Source organism: Macrobrachium rosenbergii, chromosome 11 (assembly GCF_040412425.1).
Source record: "Macrobrachium rosenbergii isolate ZJJX-2024 chromosome 11, ASM4041242v1, whole genome shotgun sequence".
Classification (NCBI taxonomy): domain Eukaryota; kingdom Metazoa; phylum Arthropoda; class Malacostraca; order Decapoda; family Palaemonidae; genus Macrobrachium; species Macrobrachium rosenbergii.
In genome coordinates this window covers 47622995-47642123 of record NC_089751.1, presented here as the reverse complement: position 1 = coordinate 47642123, position 19129 = coordinate 47622995, and the positions used below count along the sequence as shown (strand labels likewise).

At 35.3% G+C, this 19129-nt stretch overlaps 1 protein-coding gene across 5 annotated transcripts in view; it reads right to left on the bottom strand.

Annotated features, from left to right (window-relative positions):
* LOC136843421 (peroxidase mlt-7-like) overlaps positions 1 to 19129 on the bottom strand; it is a 203554-nt gene that overhangs the window by 171184 nt on the left and 13241 nt on the right. For 2 of the 5 annotated variants that reach the window (XR_010854550.1, XM_067111866.1), the window contains exons 2-3: positions 3371 to 3633; positions 398 to 1406 (exon numbers count right to left, since the gene is read on the bottom strand). Coding sequence is in view for 4 of the 5 variants with exons in the window: in XM_067111866.1 (XP_066967967.1) it covers positions 398 to 1406; positions 3371 to 3620 (1259 nt within the window). In the remaining variant the exon portion in view is untranslated. Of the gene's footprint in view, positions 1 to 397; positions 1407 to 3370; positions 3634 to 7083; positions 7403 to 13326; positions 13384 to 15334; positions 15721 to 19129 lie in introns of all 5 variants that reach the window. The other 3 variants (XM_067111864.1, XM_067111865.1, XM_067111867.1) reach the window with 3 other exon arrangements.

The following is a 19129-nucleotide window of genomic DNA, read 5'->3' as shown; positions in this document are numbered from 1 at the left end:
CTAGGAAAACGGTCCATCAGCCCATGCATTCTTCGGGCGTCCTATGAAATCAAACTTGAATGTGATAATTGTACTGATAACCTCACAGATAAATATTACAGATAAATGCTTATGAAAGGCAAGTGTGTGGTTCATCGTTTTAAACCTATCGTTAAGAGTCGCTGAAAAACTTTCAATATTTATTAATAACTTTAAATCAAAGTCTAACATGAAGGTGAAAACATATGAATTTTCATAGCACCTCAAAACAATCAGTCAGTTTCATAATACCAAACTGGAAGAGTCATTCTGCAATATCTCACTTCTCAGGTTGAATGCTCAAGGAAAAGAACTAAATTCAGTAACAAATTTAATAAAATATATTAAAATAGGCTGCGTCTAAAGACAGCGGACTTACTTCTCTTGAGTTGTTGTGTCCTGGTGTATGAGTACAAAAACTCTCACTAATGACATTTCCTCTGCGAATTTCTCCGCCATCGAAATATCTTCGTCTGTGATATTAGTAACATTTACTGAGCCGATGATAGGATCATCCGGTTGTGTGGTTTCATTAGTGGTAGGCTTTGGTGAAGTGGTAGTGCTCTGAGTAGTTGTCACTTCTGTAGCTGTCCCACGAGTGGAGGTAGTGCTTCGAGTGGTTGTACCAGAAGTCGGGGTAGTGCCTTGAGTGGATGTACCAGAAGTCGGGGTAGTGCCTCGAGTGGTTGTACCAGGAGTGGAGGTAGTGCCTTGAGTGGATGTACCAGAAGTCGGGGTGGTGCCTTGAGTGGTTGTACGAGGAGTGGAGGTAGTTCTTTGAGTGGTTGTACCAGGAGTGGAGGTAGTGCCTTGAGTGGTTGTACCGGGAGTGGAGGTAGTGTCTTGAGTGGATGTACCAGAAGTCGGGGTAGTGCCTCGAGTGGTTGTACCAGGAGTGGAGGTAGTGCCTTGAGTGGATGTACCAGAAGTCGGGGTGGTGCCTTGAGTGGTTGTACGAGGAGTGGAGGTAGTTCTTTGAGTGGTTGTACCAGGAGTGGAGGTAGTGCCTTGAGTGGTTGTACCAAGAGTGGAGGTAGTGCCTTGAGTGGTTGTACCAGAAGTCGGGGTAGTGCCTTGAGTGGTTGTACGAGGAGTGGAGGTAGTTCTTTGAGTGGTTGTACCAGGAGTGGAGGTAGTTCTTTGAGTGGTTGTACCAGGAGTGGAGGTAGTGCCTTGAGTTGTTGTACCAGAAGTCGGGTTAGTGCCTCGAGTGGTTGCACCTGGAGTGGAGGTCGTGCTTTGAGTGGCTGTCTTAGGAGTGGGAATAGTGGTGCTGTCGGAAGCGGAGGCAAGGTCTCCAATAAGTATTCCAGTACCACTGATTTGTCTTTTCTGTCGAAGCTTTGGCATGATGAATTTCACGAAGACTTCCATAAACCAAGAAAAATCTGCAAAAAATTGTTATCCATTGTTGATTGCAATTTTACATACAATAGTACATAGTTTATCCACGAAACTATACAAGATACGAAATTTGCATATTTTCCTTTCTTGCTCAAACCATAAATCCTTCCTCCAATACTACTACTGCTACTAAAACTAAGACACCATCGAATGTCTGTTCACGGTGTGTGCGAAAATAAGTCAGGCCTTCTAACATTTCTCCCCCATCTCAGCACTCTGAGATCCTGTCTCCAGGTATATGGATTCTGAGCTCTTTCTTCCCAATCGTTTATTTCACACTGATTTAAATATCACTTTACAGCTTGTGATACCTAAAAAGATGGGTTTCTGCTTTTCTCTTCCCTCTTGGTATTTCCCCATACAATCAATGCCCTTTTCTAGCCCAGGCCAAAGAAAACTAGAGAAAGGAAAAGAGAGAGAGGTAGGACGTAACTATCATAAGCACTCAAAGATCTTATCATACAGAGCCAAGAATATACCAAAGTATATTGCTATTATGTTTCTCGTTTCTTACTTCCACGACTTTTCTTCCTACGAGAAAATCAATCTCCTCATTGCCTATGAAAACAATCTTTCATTGCAAACAAAACTTTGCAAGTCTTAGCACTCTCGTCATGAGATATCACTTGTCAGAAGAATTCTTTGACTTTACTTGAATACTTTTTGTTCCAGAGCCTTTTCCAGGTGTCATTATATCCCTCTCATATTAACATCAGACCAAAAAATTAATTCATTACTCGACTTGCCTTCATTACCGTCAAGTAATATTCACTCAAAGTGTTCACTGACTGTATTTCTTTCTATATGCCATTGGTGTCCTTGCTATCTGCTTTTATTTTTTTCGGGGGCAGGTTGCCATTCAGTCTTTCTGTCATTTGGCTTTTCGCCCTATAACAACTAACTTTCTTCCCTTTATGTATATATATATATATATATATATATATATATATATATATATATATATATATATATATATATATATATATATATATATATATATATATATATATATATATATATATATGTGTGTGTGTGCTGAGGCACAAGTGGCGTCTACTATCAAAGGCAATTCTCTGATTTCCTATTTCTCTTCTCGTCTTCTAGGAAAAATATTTTCTAGAAAAATGAAATCTACAGTCATGTTGTTCCTTTTGTTATTTAATGTCAAAAATTGTTTCGTCCATCAACTCATGGCCTTCACCATCATCAGGGCAACGTCAGTTTGACAACGTAACTACAATCTAACGTGAAAGGTACACCTGTAAAAATTTCAACATTTAAAAACATATTCCACTCAAAAAATGTACAAGTAAAAATATGAATTCGATTAACCCAAAAAGATCGAGATAATCTTCCCTTAAGCTTTAAAAGAATGGATTCTTCTTGTTTGGTGAGCCTAAAAGGCTTGCAAGGTCATTTTCTCCTCCTGGAGAGGAAAGCAGGAGAAAATAAGTCTGTCATTTCCTGCCATCCCAGGATTGGTCTCGAGCGAGGCGAGGCTTTTGCCTACAATCCAGAGTGGATATTATATATTTTATCATATTTACATACATACATATATACACACACACACACACAATATATATATACGTATATGTGTGTGTGTGCGCGCGTCTGCGCGCAAGTATGTTTGTATTCCAGCCTTCTCTGAGGTAAACCTTTAGTGTACTTCATCCTACATTATGTGTTAAACCATATATAAATATATATATATATATATATATATATATATATATATATATATATATATATATATATATATATATATATATATATATATATATATATATATATATATATATATATATATATACAGATTATATATTATCATATTTACATATATTTAAGCAAGTGTTTTATTCCAACCTTCTCTCTGGTAACCCTTTAGTGTATTTCATACTGAATTATGTATTAAACCAGAAAATGGGATGTATCAATGACAACTCACCTCTCCTGGGCCACCGGAGCCCCACCAAAATGGAGAGACTTTCATCGTCTGTGGGAATTCCTTCCAAAGGGTCGCTGAGGACTTCCGGAGGATCAAAGGCACAGAGGTCGTGGCAACAAGAGTTCTGATGACATCCACAGCATCCTCCGTCCGATGAGCTTGTCATCATCGAATTGTGCTGTATCTGCAGACTGTTGTTTGGGTACTGCACCGATCCAAGTAAGATCGACAGAGAATTAAGCATTGTCATGTTAAGGGCCCCCCTGCAGAGAAAAAAACTCATAACTGACTCTCTCTCTCTCTCTCTCTCTAACTCGTTCTCTCTCTCTCTCTCTCTCATCATCTTCATCACCACCATGAACACTATTCCCAACTTCTCTCTAAATATTCTGCATTCCATCTGAAGTGTGTGCCTCTCCATCAGGTCAGTTTACAACACTGTTACCTAATCATTCTCAATGATTCTTGCTGTCAAAACCAAACGTCATCTGCCTACACTTACAACAACAGCGAGGCCCTTTTGAGTTTTGCCATTATTTAATGCCATACAAACTGAATAGCTATTCCACTATAATTAGCCATCTGCTCACACGAGTAAATATATATAATATATATATATATATATATATATATATATATATATATATATATATATATATATATATATATATATATATATATATATATATATATATATATATATATATTTATAAATGTATGTGCGTGTTTTCCCTTAGAAGAGTGACTCCAAAGTAAGGGAGGATAATGATCGCTGCCCTATTCACACTTGAAATGTTAACTGTGGATGATCTTTCTGTGCAACAAACTTCCACAAAACTGGTTGCTTCATGGTTACAGAACATATTGACCGGCAAAACGTCAAACTCCCCCTGCACGTGCTGTGCCACTGAATTATTTTGTACACTCCCGCCTTCTGGATAAGTGACTATACACAGATTGATATATATATATATATATATATATATATATATATATATATATATATATATATATATATATATATATATATATATATATATATATATATATATATATATATATATATATGTATGTATATATATATATATAAAATATATATATATATATATATATATATATATATATATATATATATATATATATATATATATATATATATATATATATGGTGGCCGGTATGTAGACTCCAGGTTTTCTATCCCGGTAATTTCACTCCCAGTAAACTGAGATCCGGTTTCGTTAAAACTGGGTAATTTGACACCCAAAATAAACAAATAGCTTATTTAGGTAGCGTATATATTTTTTTTAAATCGCTAAGAGCAATTACCTTATTTAGGAAATGGAAATGACATTAATTGATTATTAAGTAAGCTGAAGGCTTAGTTTACATATAATTTTTAATTCCAGTAGGCCTATATCAGTAACGTTTGGCAGTTGCATCCGAGCTACTGGCGGTATAAAAACATCATTGTAACTGTGTCTTGTACTATTCAGAGCACCCGTGGAGGAAACAAACTCGTACGTGACTTAAATTACATTTACGAAAGTCAAAGAATAAACGCTGATGGAATAAAAAAATTATTGGAAGTGTGGGATGAAGAGTTGCAAAGCACGCCTACATATATTATCAAGTGTACTTAGCAACTAAGTAAGAAGAAATTACAGACTAAACAGAAATCATCAAATGAAATCATTGAGCAGACAGACATAGAAAAATTTAATAATAATAATAATAATAATAATAATACAGTAAAACCAGTACACTGAAGAACTTGCTGTCCAAATCTGTAGTTAAAAGGTATCCGGGCAAGTTAAGAATACACAGGGTATGGAAGCAGGTGAAATGGTATGGTTTTAAAAAACTATGTAAATGTACAAGGGAACTCAGGTAGTTTGGCTCCATATATGTGTGTATATATAATATATATGTATATATATATATATATATATATATATATATATATATATATATATATATATATATATATATATATAATATATATATATATATATATATATATATATATATATATATATATATATATATATATATAACAACAAGGACCTCTGTCTCGACTTCTTCCATCTTGTGGATACACTCGTTACTAAAACGCCTTGGATCTGCAACGAAGATCATATGAAGACCCTCCGCACCCAACTACCAATAAAAAGAATCGAACTTGCACACGCTGGGTAACGATGAAGCTCTCGGCCACGCAGAAGGAAACAAGTCTATTCAGATACATTTTACTAGAGTCGGAGCGGATATACTGTAGGTTAAAGTGGCCAGTTGATTCCATGCTGGCATTTCAGCCTAAAAAGCAATATACTAAAACGCTCTGATACGATGGCGAGGATAGGTTTGTTCCAACCTTAGCAAAATGCTTATGAATTCGGCAGACATATGCAAGTAAGGGAAGGTTTAGCCTGATATCCTTCGTGGCTGGATGTTTTAGCTTAATCTCACCCACATCCAATGTGAGCGAGTCCAGTTCTCCTCGTTGGTGGTTGGGTTTCGTTATTTGATCTTCTTTTTCGGATTCAAGGTTTTGTAGCGAGAAGTGTATTCAAAGAGTGAGAAAAATCGAGAAGTTAATAGGTCATCGTGGCTACTTCAAATACGTACAAACACGCCAATATAGATATATATATATATATATATATATATATATATATATATATATATATATATATATATATATATATGTATATATATATATATAAATATATATATATATATATATATATATATATATATATATATATATATATATATATATATATATATATATAATACAAAATGTGCAACACGACAGTACAATTTACAAAAGTTAAACGCTAAAATATCGAGACGAGAACTCACTGGCACGGAAGCTCGTATGTGAAACAGACTAGATTTTTTGAGAATAGGGAAAGCAACCACACGAGAGATGGGAAGCAGTGCCGAATAGGAGAAAGCATATACGGTATGCATACATACATATATATAAATAAATTTATATATATATATATATATAATTCTAATAGCCACAATGCCCTCTTAACTTCTCGAATTCTTCGCGCTTTTTTGGATATGCTTGTAACTACGAAGCCGAAATATCCAAACGGAAGAAATTGAAGAGCCTGTGAACACTGGTTGCAGGAAGCGAACCCCTATTACCATATTCACAAGGAGGTCACGGTTTCAATATGGCAGGGAAAGTAATAAATATGACATGCGAAACTTCTAATCACTGGCATGAAAAGGTGGGGGGATGACAAAAGGTGATGTGTGGGTCAATGATGACAAGAAAATGCTACAGGTGACATATTTTAATGTTTGTAGCACGTTATAAATCGAAGTCGTTTGACGGACGGCATTGACGTCGCATCGAAAAGAGAAGATTACCGACCAGAGAGAAAACTCTAGCCGCGGCGCTAGTTCAAGATCCATGTATAAATTTCAGACGAAATAACATAGGGCGAGACAGGAACCTGTCACAGCTATTTTCGGGTTGGAAACATGGCCCGACAGTGTGAATCAATCAAGCAGTAACAAGTACATTTATATAAGTTTATATGCGAACGTCTACTCCCTACATGCAGAGGAAAGATGTGTATGTCAACAAACTTGAAAATATCCAAAAGTGAAAATAAGTAATGTAAATAAATTCAAGTTGAGGCAAAGTGTGTCAGAATCGAAATACAGCTCTCGAAGAGAGTGCAATACTCACATGATGGCAATGGAAGAGCAGTCACAACACAGCAGACAATCGCTCCAATCACTGTAAAACCGGCTGAGCCTTCTTTTATAGGAGATAAACTCAGGTGTACTTGTTAGGCCACAGGTGTTTGTGTTTTATTCGTCGCCTGGCACTTGGGATCCAGTCGACAGGGCATGTACAAGAATTCCTAAGACACCTGTCACACGGGAAACCCTGTTCCCTGTGCATTCAGCATCAAGTCCTGACTCCCAAAAATACAGCCTTATACACAATTTACCTTATTTGACTAAGATTTTTACAGTATTAGCTCAGAACCTATTTCTTCTTTCTGGAAAAAATTATTGTTATCCAGTATTATTGTGCGGTATACCAAGAAAAGCATCTCTAAGTTTAGAGGACAAATTTGAAGTCAAGAAAGTTACGTTGTTTCTTACTGATCAAAATCTTGATACAGTATTTCATGTTTTTCTGGAAACTAGTTGTTTGTTTTGAAAAAAAAATTAAAAATGCAGATTGAAAAATAATTAATTTTACGGATACGAGCAAATCTGGATGTTTGTATTTCAAGAATGACTAAACTTATGGCCATAAATCTTCTTTAGGGTAATTGTGAGACAGCAATGCATGTTGTTAGCATATTGCTGTAGTTAATGAAATTCAAAAGAAAAGATCAAGGAAAATGCATCACCCAAATTCAGTTCCTTTCTATTTTATATGGTAAAAGCCTACCCACGTGTCGAGTAAACTTATTCAAGGGATAATTTTCTTACACTAAAATCAATAAAGACCCTTTACCGAGTACCTTCTGGGATGGATGAACCCAAGTATGAAATTTTGGGACATAGCACAAACTCTGTGATCCTAAGATCATTCAGCGCTACATAAGACAAAACGGTGAAATGACAAACATAAAGATATAAACATTGAAAACCTCATCCATTCAGTTTCAAGTAGCTACTTATTCTAATATTACTAATCATTCATGACACTCATGGTTATATTTAAAATGGAGAAAATTAATTTGGAAAACGACAATACACAGGTATGTCTCTTCTCTGATGACCGTCAACTCATATAATTCGTTATCGGACATTTCGTCCAAAGGAAAAACTCGCTCTGTTTTCGTCCATTCTGCTCGGCTTTCAGACTAGTATAGATGACTAGCTAGAGCATGTCTAATATTAGGCGCTCTGACTGCACAACTCCACTAAACTGCCTCGTATTTCTTTTCATTGTTTATGGTGATTCTAGTGCAAATAAGTTATCATGGGGCCAAAGAGGGTTAAGGATGGTAGCAAACCAAAAAGATTAGTTTGAAAAAGTAGATTTTAAAAAGGAACTCGGCAAGATATAAAAGTAGTCTGCCTCACTGATCTGGCTAGGGAGTTTGTATGCCCAAACTACAATTTTTTCAATATTAAATCGTTAAGGGGCCAACAGAGCAGCTGATGTGACTAGGGAGGACAGAATATATAAAAAAGCAAAACATCCATTTCAACATCCTCTATGATAGAGCCTGGGGGGATGTCTCTTATAGGACCAGGAACCCTACCTGGAGGAAATTGTGGCCAGATGCTGTAGCGGAGAGGGACTTCGAAGTGTTTGAGGCTTCGCCTGTTACGGAAGATACTGTCTCTGGGCAAGTTCGTGAGCCCGCTCGGAGGTCAGTGATGATGATGATGTGGAGTCAGTTGTGGAGCAAAAAGCAGAGCTCACTACACAACTGCAGGACCTTCGGAGGTGCAGCTGAGGAATTGTCTTCAGGAGAGGAGGAAACGGAGGATGCCCCTAATTCATAAACACAAAAAATGCGTGCAAAACTGGGGGAGGTGCAAAAGGTTCCTTGAAAACTGTCACCCTCACAAGACTATAGCAAACCATGTTACAAATCTGAATGACAATGCTGTCTAACTCCGGAAGGTTTTAAAATGCAAGCACAGGCAAACATCATAGGACAGGTTTTCAGTGAGACAGAAACACAACGAGTCTCAAGAAGCGAGCAGCAAAGGCAGAATGAGAAACACCCCAAAAAAAACGCAGTTGCCAGCCATTTTTTGGGAAGGTGACTCCCCTTCCAAAAAATAACACCTCTCTTCCTCTTAGCCTTTCTCACAGGCCATCAACTTCCCTTAACACAGGAACGTGGGAATAAAATTTCCATTTATTTCACCTACTTATTTTGTTTCGGTTTTACATGATTTATACATGCGAGGTCTATTAATTCGAGTTAAATGGTTTTTTGTATTGTTGGGGGTTTGGAACGGATTAATTCACCTGACATTATTCTCACGGGAACAATTGGTTCATTACTCGGGCAGCTCATAGCCCCACCAACATCTACATTAATGGCATTTTAAAAGCTTAAAATAAGCCGAGGTTGAATAAAGGATCTGCATGCGAATGAATAGGGCGCCATCAGGAAAAGGGCAGGTCTATCTCTAATAGCTGCAAGAAAAACACATCAGTGAGATCAAGCCTAAAAGAACTGTGGAAACAAACTTTCATACATCCATACAAATATACAGCTCCATGTATTACGAAATATGTTACATGCGACAACCGATTTTATTTTACATTATATAAGTTTCCCTTTGTCACAGAGTGAATTTCTGCAAAAGGATGTCAACAAATCAGTAATTACCTATTCAAAATATTAGAAACAAACCCCTCATTTGCATTGCTCTGCAATCAGAATCTTTTAACGAAATTACCAGGAAACGTAAGGTTTCTTGTATTGCACTTCCTATATTCTTTCATATTTATCAATATCATCTTCATGTCGTATTTATATGAATTTAACTTCTAAAACATCTAACATAAGAATCGCCCGCTTTTGTAAAAATAGTTAGAATGTAAATCATGGAAATAAAAATAGTTCCACCAATTCAACGTTTACAATATTAATAATAACAACAACTCTTGCAAAAACATCAACGTTTTCAGTATTAATAATAATTCTTGCAATGACATATAGCATTAATCAAATGGCATGTTGCAATCTTCAGCCTTCAGTAATGGACCAAATTGCTAATAGACTAAAGGAATATAAAAGGTAAGACCATATATTTTTCAGCACCAACGTTTTAAAAGAAAGGCAATTCCATAGGCTAAATTAAATCGACTTGTACATGGTAAGAAGCCACTTACATTCAGAAAGGTTCAATTAATTTGATATCAATACTACTATAAGGTCTCTCATAATAAAAAAAATTTGCAGATATGGTCTTCAAACATTTTGAAGATTGGGCAGCGCACGAGGCGCCAATAGCAGCTCCTTAAGATTTATAAAGCGTTTTATGAACTTCATTTCCAGCATACGAAATTCATTTTTCTTACTCCAAATATCCCTCAACTTTCCACATCAGACAGCTATATCAAACGATATTTAAATATCTGACTTTGACATAAAATCAATTACCACCTTAGGGCGTATAACTCCGAAAAACTCCAAAATTTTAGTTTTCCATAATTAAGACAGGCATAACTTTATCGAGACATCTCAGTACGTACTGCATGGCATAATGCTCTAAAAAAAAAAACATTGCAATGAATTCTAACACTGTCATATGAATAACTTACAAAACTTAAAACCAAGACAAGTAAAGTCCTTTACTTGCCCTCTCGTCAGGATTTTATATCATAAGCATCTAGATAGGTTACGAACTGGGTATTTGGCTTCCTACTGAGCCAGTTGCAGAATTTTGAACGTGCTCTCCTTATCTGAAAAGCCATCGTTGTATGGAAGGACGAATACGGTACTATTTATTCTGTATGAATCTGGAACCTCTCTGCGTCCTGGAATCGATGCTGCTCAATGATTTTCAAAAACATTTACCTCATTTAATTTCCAGTTACAGCATCTATCTTTCAATCGTAAAGGAGATTTATGATTGAAATATATATATACTGGCAAGAGACAGAACATTTCATCAGTTCGGATGATGCCTAGCGGCAGAATTCCCAAATGTACAGACCTAGCTTTAATTAAGAAATCTAGAGAATTGGTTGCGTAGATGGACAGTTGGAAGTTTGATGTTGGCAAACATTTCTCTCACTGAAAAACTTCACAACATAAGTACTAATTCAAATATATTCACGTACGGTTACAAAATATCTCAGGCTGAAGGAAGTAGGTATAAATTCACTTTCTGGCGTTTGGCAACACTTACTAGCAAGCTCTTAGAATAAACAATGTTTTTGTGAATAACAATCGCCTAAAGATGAAATTCAGGTTTTCTCTGACAGATGACAAAATACGGAGCCTGAATGTGTTATTTTTTATGGTAACTTTTATACGACGCTGATTCCAACAGAAGCACCTGTCTGTTTACAAATGATGCGTCACCTCCTGAAATTAATCTCTCTCTCTCTCTCTCTCTCTCTCTCTCTCTCTCTCTCTCTCTCTCTCTCTCTCTCTCTCTCTCTCGTGCAGCTAGAAATCCTCTGTATACCAAGTAAAAATCTACAATTCCACCGACATGATGAAACTATCATTCTGGGATTATGGAAATATTTCTTGCATAAAACTTAACGTCTGTGGTTCTGAATTTTCCCAAATGAATTAATTTACATAACTGTTACTGCTGGGTATTACGCCATAAAATATTCTGCAAAATAAATAAATTGGTTTGCGCCATCGTTACAGGTTGTAGTTATATATATATATATATATATATATATATATATATATATATATATATATATATATATATATATATATATATATATATATATATATATATATATATATATATATATATATATATATATATATGAAATAACATATGGGAACGTGTTTCACAGAAATAAATTTCTGACTCACTTCGGGACCGAACATCGGTTTTTCGAATGAGAGTCCAGGGCAAGACCTAAAGAAGGGAGAAGGTCACCCCACTTTTGACAAGTGCGCAGGTAGGCAGAGGCGTGTGACGTCATACAGCACGGATACAGGGCACCGCCATAAGAATAGCATATGCGTCAGTCAGAATTTACTCCTTTTCACAACATATATAACATAAACATTTAATGTTTTTAATAACTGAAGGCTATTTTAAATGCTCTCATTTAGCTATGATTTTTCTACTAATAAAAGGCCTCATTTCTTGGATAATTTCAACGTAAGTGTGATACATCACACTGACATTAATTCATATTTGAGTTTTTTCTTACTGACCACAACTATTCCCAATTCATGAGACAAAGAAGACAAAACATATTATCATTATGGGTGGTTAATAAACAATTTTCAAGGTTTTATATTCTTGTATTACGAAATACACACAAAATTATTTCATAATTTTTGACATATGCTTTTCACTTTCCTCTGTTGAACCATACTTTTATTTCAAATCGTTATTCTCATAAACATTCCTCATTTAACAAGAGGTTATTACCTCTTTAGGCAATACCACTAAGGTATCAACATAATCGGATAAGGTTTTAGTAGCAGATTGTCCCTCCTTTAAAGTTTTATCTCCATGAAAGGTTTTGAATAATTTTCCCACGACTTGAAACTTCCATGAATTCACTCGTTAGCAATTCGTTCGCACAAGTCTTAAAAGAAGTAAGAACTTAAGTATTACGTGCCTGAGGTTTTCCCCAGGCCGGCACCTAGCGCCTAACATACCAGCGAATTTTACCAAAGTTCCCGACCCAAAAGCAAATGAACTGCTAACTTTTCATTCAACTTACCCCTTCATATCTCACGGCGATGGGGTAGGTCGAATGAAATGCTAGCAATTCATTCGCTGTTGGGTCGGGGGCTTGGGTAAAAATCGCTGGTATGTTAGGCGCTAGGCGCCCGCCGGGGAAAATCCTCAGGTGCTTAGTAGCTAGAATCCAACTTCTTTCGTAACTTGTACAGACGAATTGCTAACGCCTGGACTTTCACTCTAAAGACCGGAGTTCGGTCGCGATGTGAGTCAGAAATTTATGTATATATATATATATATATATATATATTATATATGTACACATACGCACTTACTATATATATATATATAATATATATATATATATATATATATATATATATATATATATATATATATATATACTGTATATAATATCACCTATTTATTTATTTATTATGATTTCTGTACTACTGAAAACCTTCAATACAAAGTTCGGATTGAAATAGATCCGAGCCTGGATCATGGAGTAGCTGGTCAGCGACGTAAAACAAAATATATTAAGGAATTGGGAAGGTGTACTTACACACATAGAGAGAAACACGAACAGAGGTGTACTTACACACATACAATGAAACACGAACAGAGGAAAGGCTTGGATCTTCTTCAAATAACGAGACTGGAATAAAAAGAGAGAACTCTTTCATTATATCTCATTATAATTTACGAGAAAATACACACATACGAAAACCACGAAGAAATGAAAACTTGTCTCGTACAAACCGATAAATCATCGCAACCCACAGGTGGAAAATTCAAGAAATAAAAATGGAAGTCGTAATAAAACTGGGCAAACTAAGAACACCTGTCTACTAAAGGTCACCTTCAGCTGGATTGTGTTGCGGGTATGGCTAAGATACAGGGTTCGTTACAGGAACTTCATTTTCCATGATGAAATTCTGAACTGAAAGATAAGGAAATCAATTTTACGATTTCCACAGTATAACCACAAAATTGGGTAGATTGATAGTTGTCAATAAATACGATTTCCTTTATATGGAAATAATATAAATATATATATATATATATATATATATATATATATATATATATATATATATATATATGTATGTATAGAGACACACACACACATAGATATATATATATATATATATATATATATATATATATATATATATATATATATATAATATATATATATAAAGCAAACAATTGGCACGTCAATGCCTGAATAAACAGATAGACAGATAGATAACACCAAGATTCCACTTCCGAAGGATAATTTTAAGTTTTCCTCTACATAAACAGGTAAGAGGATATAACTGTACTAAAAAGACAGAACATGCATACATACATACACACACACACACATTGACAGGCAGACAATTTTAAGATGTCCACTCCCTGTACAAATTCGATAAACAGATGGAAAGATAGATAGATGAACGGACGGACAATTGAAGATACACAGATGAACAGACAGTCAGAAAGAGATAGAAGAAATGGTGAAAATAAAGATAGGTAATATTTTTTCTGGAGCGAACACCAAATGCCCGTATCTATCACGGATCCCTCTTTGTTTTACAAAGTGTAGCGGAAAGCATTGACGATGAGGATGATGATTATCATCATCACCATCATCATTATGATTATCTTACAGTATCGGTGGCTAGCCTATTTGCTATATTTACTATATTTTAAAATTCAGTATTAAAGCAACAAAAGATCTTTTGGCATCACCTGTAGTAACTGACTTAAATTTATACACTGCACATAAGCAGCATACTATATATATATATATATATATATATATATATATATATATATATATATATATATATATATATATATATATATATATATATATATATATATATATATATATATATATATAATATATGTATATATATATATATATATATATATATATATATATATATATATATATATATATATATATATAATATATATATATATATATATATATATATATATATATACTTGCATGTACTGTGAACATATAATGTAAGTAAATTATTATATCTAATGTATAACTACCTAACTTGACTATTAAATTTTATGAAGCAGAGTTTATATCCAGTTAATTATGGATATTATAGTAGTAATTATGTATATATTTTCAATAAAATTCTAAACACATCAATCATATATGTACACTCGGCAAGAAAAGTGAGGATACAATTTTTTTAAATCTTCGGACATATATTGCTCAATAATGAGACATCTGGCAACTTTAGAAAGGGGAGGAGCTTCAGTCTTATTGTGTTTGTATTTTGCTTGACTTATAACTTTCAATCATATTCTACGGTATTGAAATCATTGATACTTAAATGCAGTAGTAAGCTTTACAGTATTCGTTCAAGTTGTAATTTGCAGCGACAGTTCTGAGCAAAATAAAATTTTTCGACATAACGTACCAAGTAACTTGCACATATGAATTTATGACACCACAATGAACGGAATGCTTGCATAATCGGAAACGCAATATTCCATAATGAAATCAAGAGTTAAATTTGAGCAATGTCCAACGAAAAACTTGGGTAAAGATAAAATGGTGAGGCCGAACAAATGACTTCCAATCACATTACCTTAGTCCGTGGACAAGACTTGAAGGATGTCAGAGCCAGGTTCCTGTAGCAGGGCATCAGTGGAAGCTGCATCTCATACAGTCCCCCACCACAGAGGGATTAGATGAAGCAGAAGGGCGCTGGTGGGCTACAGAGGTATCAGCACTCAGAGGGCAAGGCAGTGAGATAGGACCACCTTCAGAGCAACAGCATGAGAGAGAGGTCTCGTGGGGACTCGATCAAAGCCCCTATTTAGCAATGACCAGCTGGAACTTGTATTTATACTGCAACCGGCACCGATGGTGGTCGTGTTTTGACAGTTACCTCTTAATAGGGTCATCTATTGTCCTCGTCTTAGGGACGCCGCTAATCCTGGCAGGTATCTAGAAAGGTCGTTGAAAGCCAGCCTGTACAATGGGTCAAGGAAGGTAGAGGACAATACTGAGATACTTAAAGTGGAGGGGCGAGGATGAGTGGGAGGAGTCGCAGGTGTGGGTCAGGACAAGACAGTGACCTTTAATGGTAAGACAGGTAGTGGAATGGAAGGGAAGGTCCTTAGAGAGCTCTCGTGAAGAGATTAGCTGGGGACTGTTAACAATATCGGAACTGTGTGGAATCTCAAAGGGTTCATGTGAATATGCAACGGGCTACTGATTTCCCTTCAAGCGGGAATTAGTATGGTCAGGTCAGGGGTTGGTAATGACTTTGGGTACGGTCATGAAATTATCTCATTTGACACCTGGGTTGTCATTATTGGAGGGCAAAGCAGGGGGAAAACGTCAAGTGGACTTTACAAAAGCATGTAGTTACTTATTTCAATTTTATGTTACATTATATTGAAATATCAAGACAGGAAAAGCAAAATGCAAACAATCAAAGAGCGTTCATAACAATATATATATATATATATATATATATATATATATATATATATATATATATATATATATATATATATATATAATATATATATATATATATATATATATATATATATATATATATATATATATATATATATATATATATATATATATATATATATAATATATATATATATATAATATATATATATATATATATATATATATATATAAATATATATATATATATATATATATATATATATATATTTTATTAATATATAGTTTTATTAAACGTTGGTACACCACTGTGGAGCAGAGGTCAAACAAGGCGAGAAGCAGATGCTAGGGTGTTTTTCGGATTCAGCACGGTCCGAACACGACTGCGCCCTTCAGGTGCCAAGTCCGCATAGTCAATCTTCTCGAAGGCCCTTGGTTACAACACATGTGTGAACGGAATTAAAGTCAGCATAGAAACTTCTAGAACCCTTAACCGGTTATAGATCCCGTTTTGTTGGGACTGTCACTGCTTTGCTGTAAGTTCGTTTGCTCGAGTGGAGTGGCCGATAAGGCAAGTGCGAGAACTTTGGTGAAATATGGAGCACTGTTGTTGTTGCTGGAGCTGATTATCATAGACGGTAACAGATAAGCTCTCTACTACCCGCTGGAAAGGTAAGCTTAAGACAATTGATGAACATTCAATCCCTTGCCGTGAATTATTATTTCGTAAAGCTTGTGAGTTTTCTTATTTGTGCATTTTCTTTATTTGGGTTTTAATTATGTTATGGGAAATATCCCGCATTGTATCATATTTAAACTAATAAGAATGTTTCTTGATTAACAGATGTTAACGGGATGTTACTTTCTTTTCCAGCCTCCCATCTTATATTAATCATTACAAATCGTCAAGGCTTTCCAGCCTTCTGGTTGATACATACACACACACACAGCCTATATACATATACATATACATAATATATATATATATATATATATATATATATATATATATATATATATATATATATATATATATATATATATATATATATACATAATCTTGTAACAATGTTTCCACGTACAATATATCTATCCTCATCATTTCCTCAGGTGTACGTTGGAGGTCAGAGCATGGAATTTTAGACTTTATAGGAACAACTGTGATTTGGGGGAGGAGAGAGAGAGACAGACAGACGTACCGTAGTCGTTAAAGAAGTACCGCAGTCAAGCAAGTCCGAATGTCTTTTTGGATATGAGCCACTCCAGCATCCTAATTTCTTTTGAGGTTTGCAGTAATGGAAATATGGGCACTTCCACGTGAACTAATGGGATTAATATTTCAGGTTTTTCAATAGACAGGACTATGGTAAGAGACAACGAACAAAACAGATGCTCTTGAAATAAAAATATAATTTATAAATATTGCAGCTTATGTTACCTACATTCTACAACGTTTGTTATGTATAAATTCATATAAAAAATGCCGAAGCAACTTGTACTTGTAATTTTAACCGGGAATCATTTTAAATGTTTTAAAATGACACTGGAGCGCCCGAGGTGCTGAAACAAAGGCGTTATGGATCATTTATGTGTAAAGTTCATCATCATCATTATTATTATATTATTATTATTATTATTATTATTATTATTATTATTATTATTATTATTACTATTATTATTATTCGGAACAAGTTCAAAGTTATGACCAGGAAAGTCAGGAAGTGTCACAAACCATTGCAAAAATACAGAGAAAAAGTCAGGACCAAATTTTTAGGAAAATAATCAAGGACGAACACATGGATAAAGATTCTAAGCCAGAAGCGTGAGTGATAGACACCTCCCATTGCGAACTTTATATATAAAGAGAGAAAATGACTTTGTTGCTTACCATAGGGGAATGACATTACCCATACTTGCCATTTCTAACCACCAAACCTAACAACGGGAAAGGGGGGGGGTAGGGGGAGGGGGAAAGATAGCCAGAGCAACTCAGCACCCGGTTGCATTTTCCTGAAGTCTGCATAATTATTTTGATAGATGTTATACAGACGGATCCCCTAACCCTCCATATTTATCTAGTCTGGGGAAGTCTGTACTAGTATAAACAGGCTCCGCCCCTTCGGCCGTCCCCTCACTCTTTCTTCAAGCTAACTCTACCACCCCATAGAGTTAGCCATCTTTTCATGTCACCTTCCTCTGCATTTAAATTATCTAGAACAACGACCTTCTAGTGTTCTCCACAACCTAAAAAGCAGATTTAAACTCTCTCTCCCTCTCTCACAGACTTCACAGACTTTCATTCTTTCTTAATCCTGGATTATACACAAGTACTATCACTACCTTTCTCCCGTTCAACCTCAGAACTAACACGTTTGCACTTTTTCACCTTTCCCAGTCTCCCTGCTATTACCTGCACTACATTTTTCCAAGCTCTACATCTTTCAGCTACCCCTAACAAAATCATCCTTTATCCTTTTCATTTCTGTACACAATGTCCTTTCACCATTTGTCTCAGGAAAAAACAACACAACGGTCACTGGTACATTCATACTTTGGTTGCTGAATCGTTGACGATTCCCGTGCAGTGGAACTTCCAGGACGTTAACTACTTCACACACCTACGCAGAGGACTCAATTACAAAACGCTGAATACCTTATACATACAAAGTCATTCACTCCTACATTGCTTGCATTCACAAGCTTCCTGAGTATTTAGACCCCCTCTGCTTCAGTACACCTTCCAGTCATTTATCCAAACCTTCTAGGTCTCCCAACTCTCGTTTCCCCCGTAGTAAACAATAATAGGACTCAACTTCAGACTTTAGATTGACAAACAGACTTTGGGAACATGCAGAGGTGATCTATATAATCTTCATCCGGTAATTCCAAAAAAATCCGCTGACGGGTTTTCGAGTTGAACCCACAAAGTGGCGTTCATTATGGATTTTTTAAA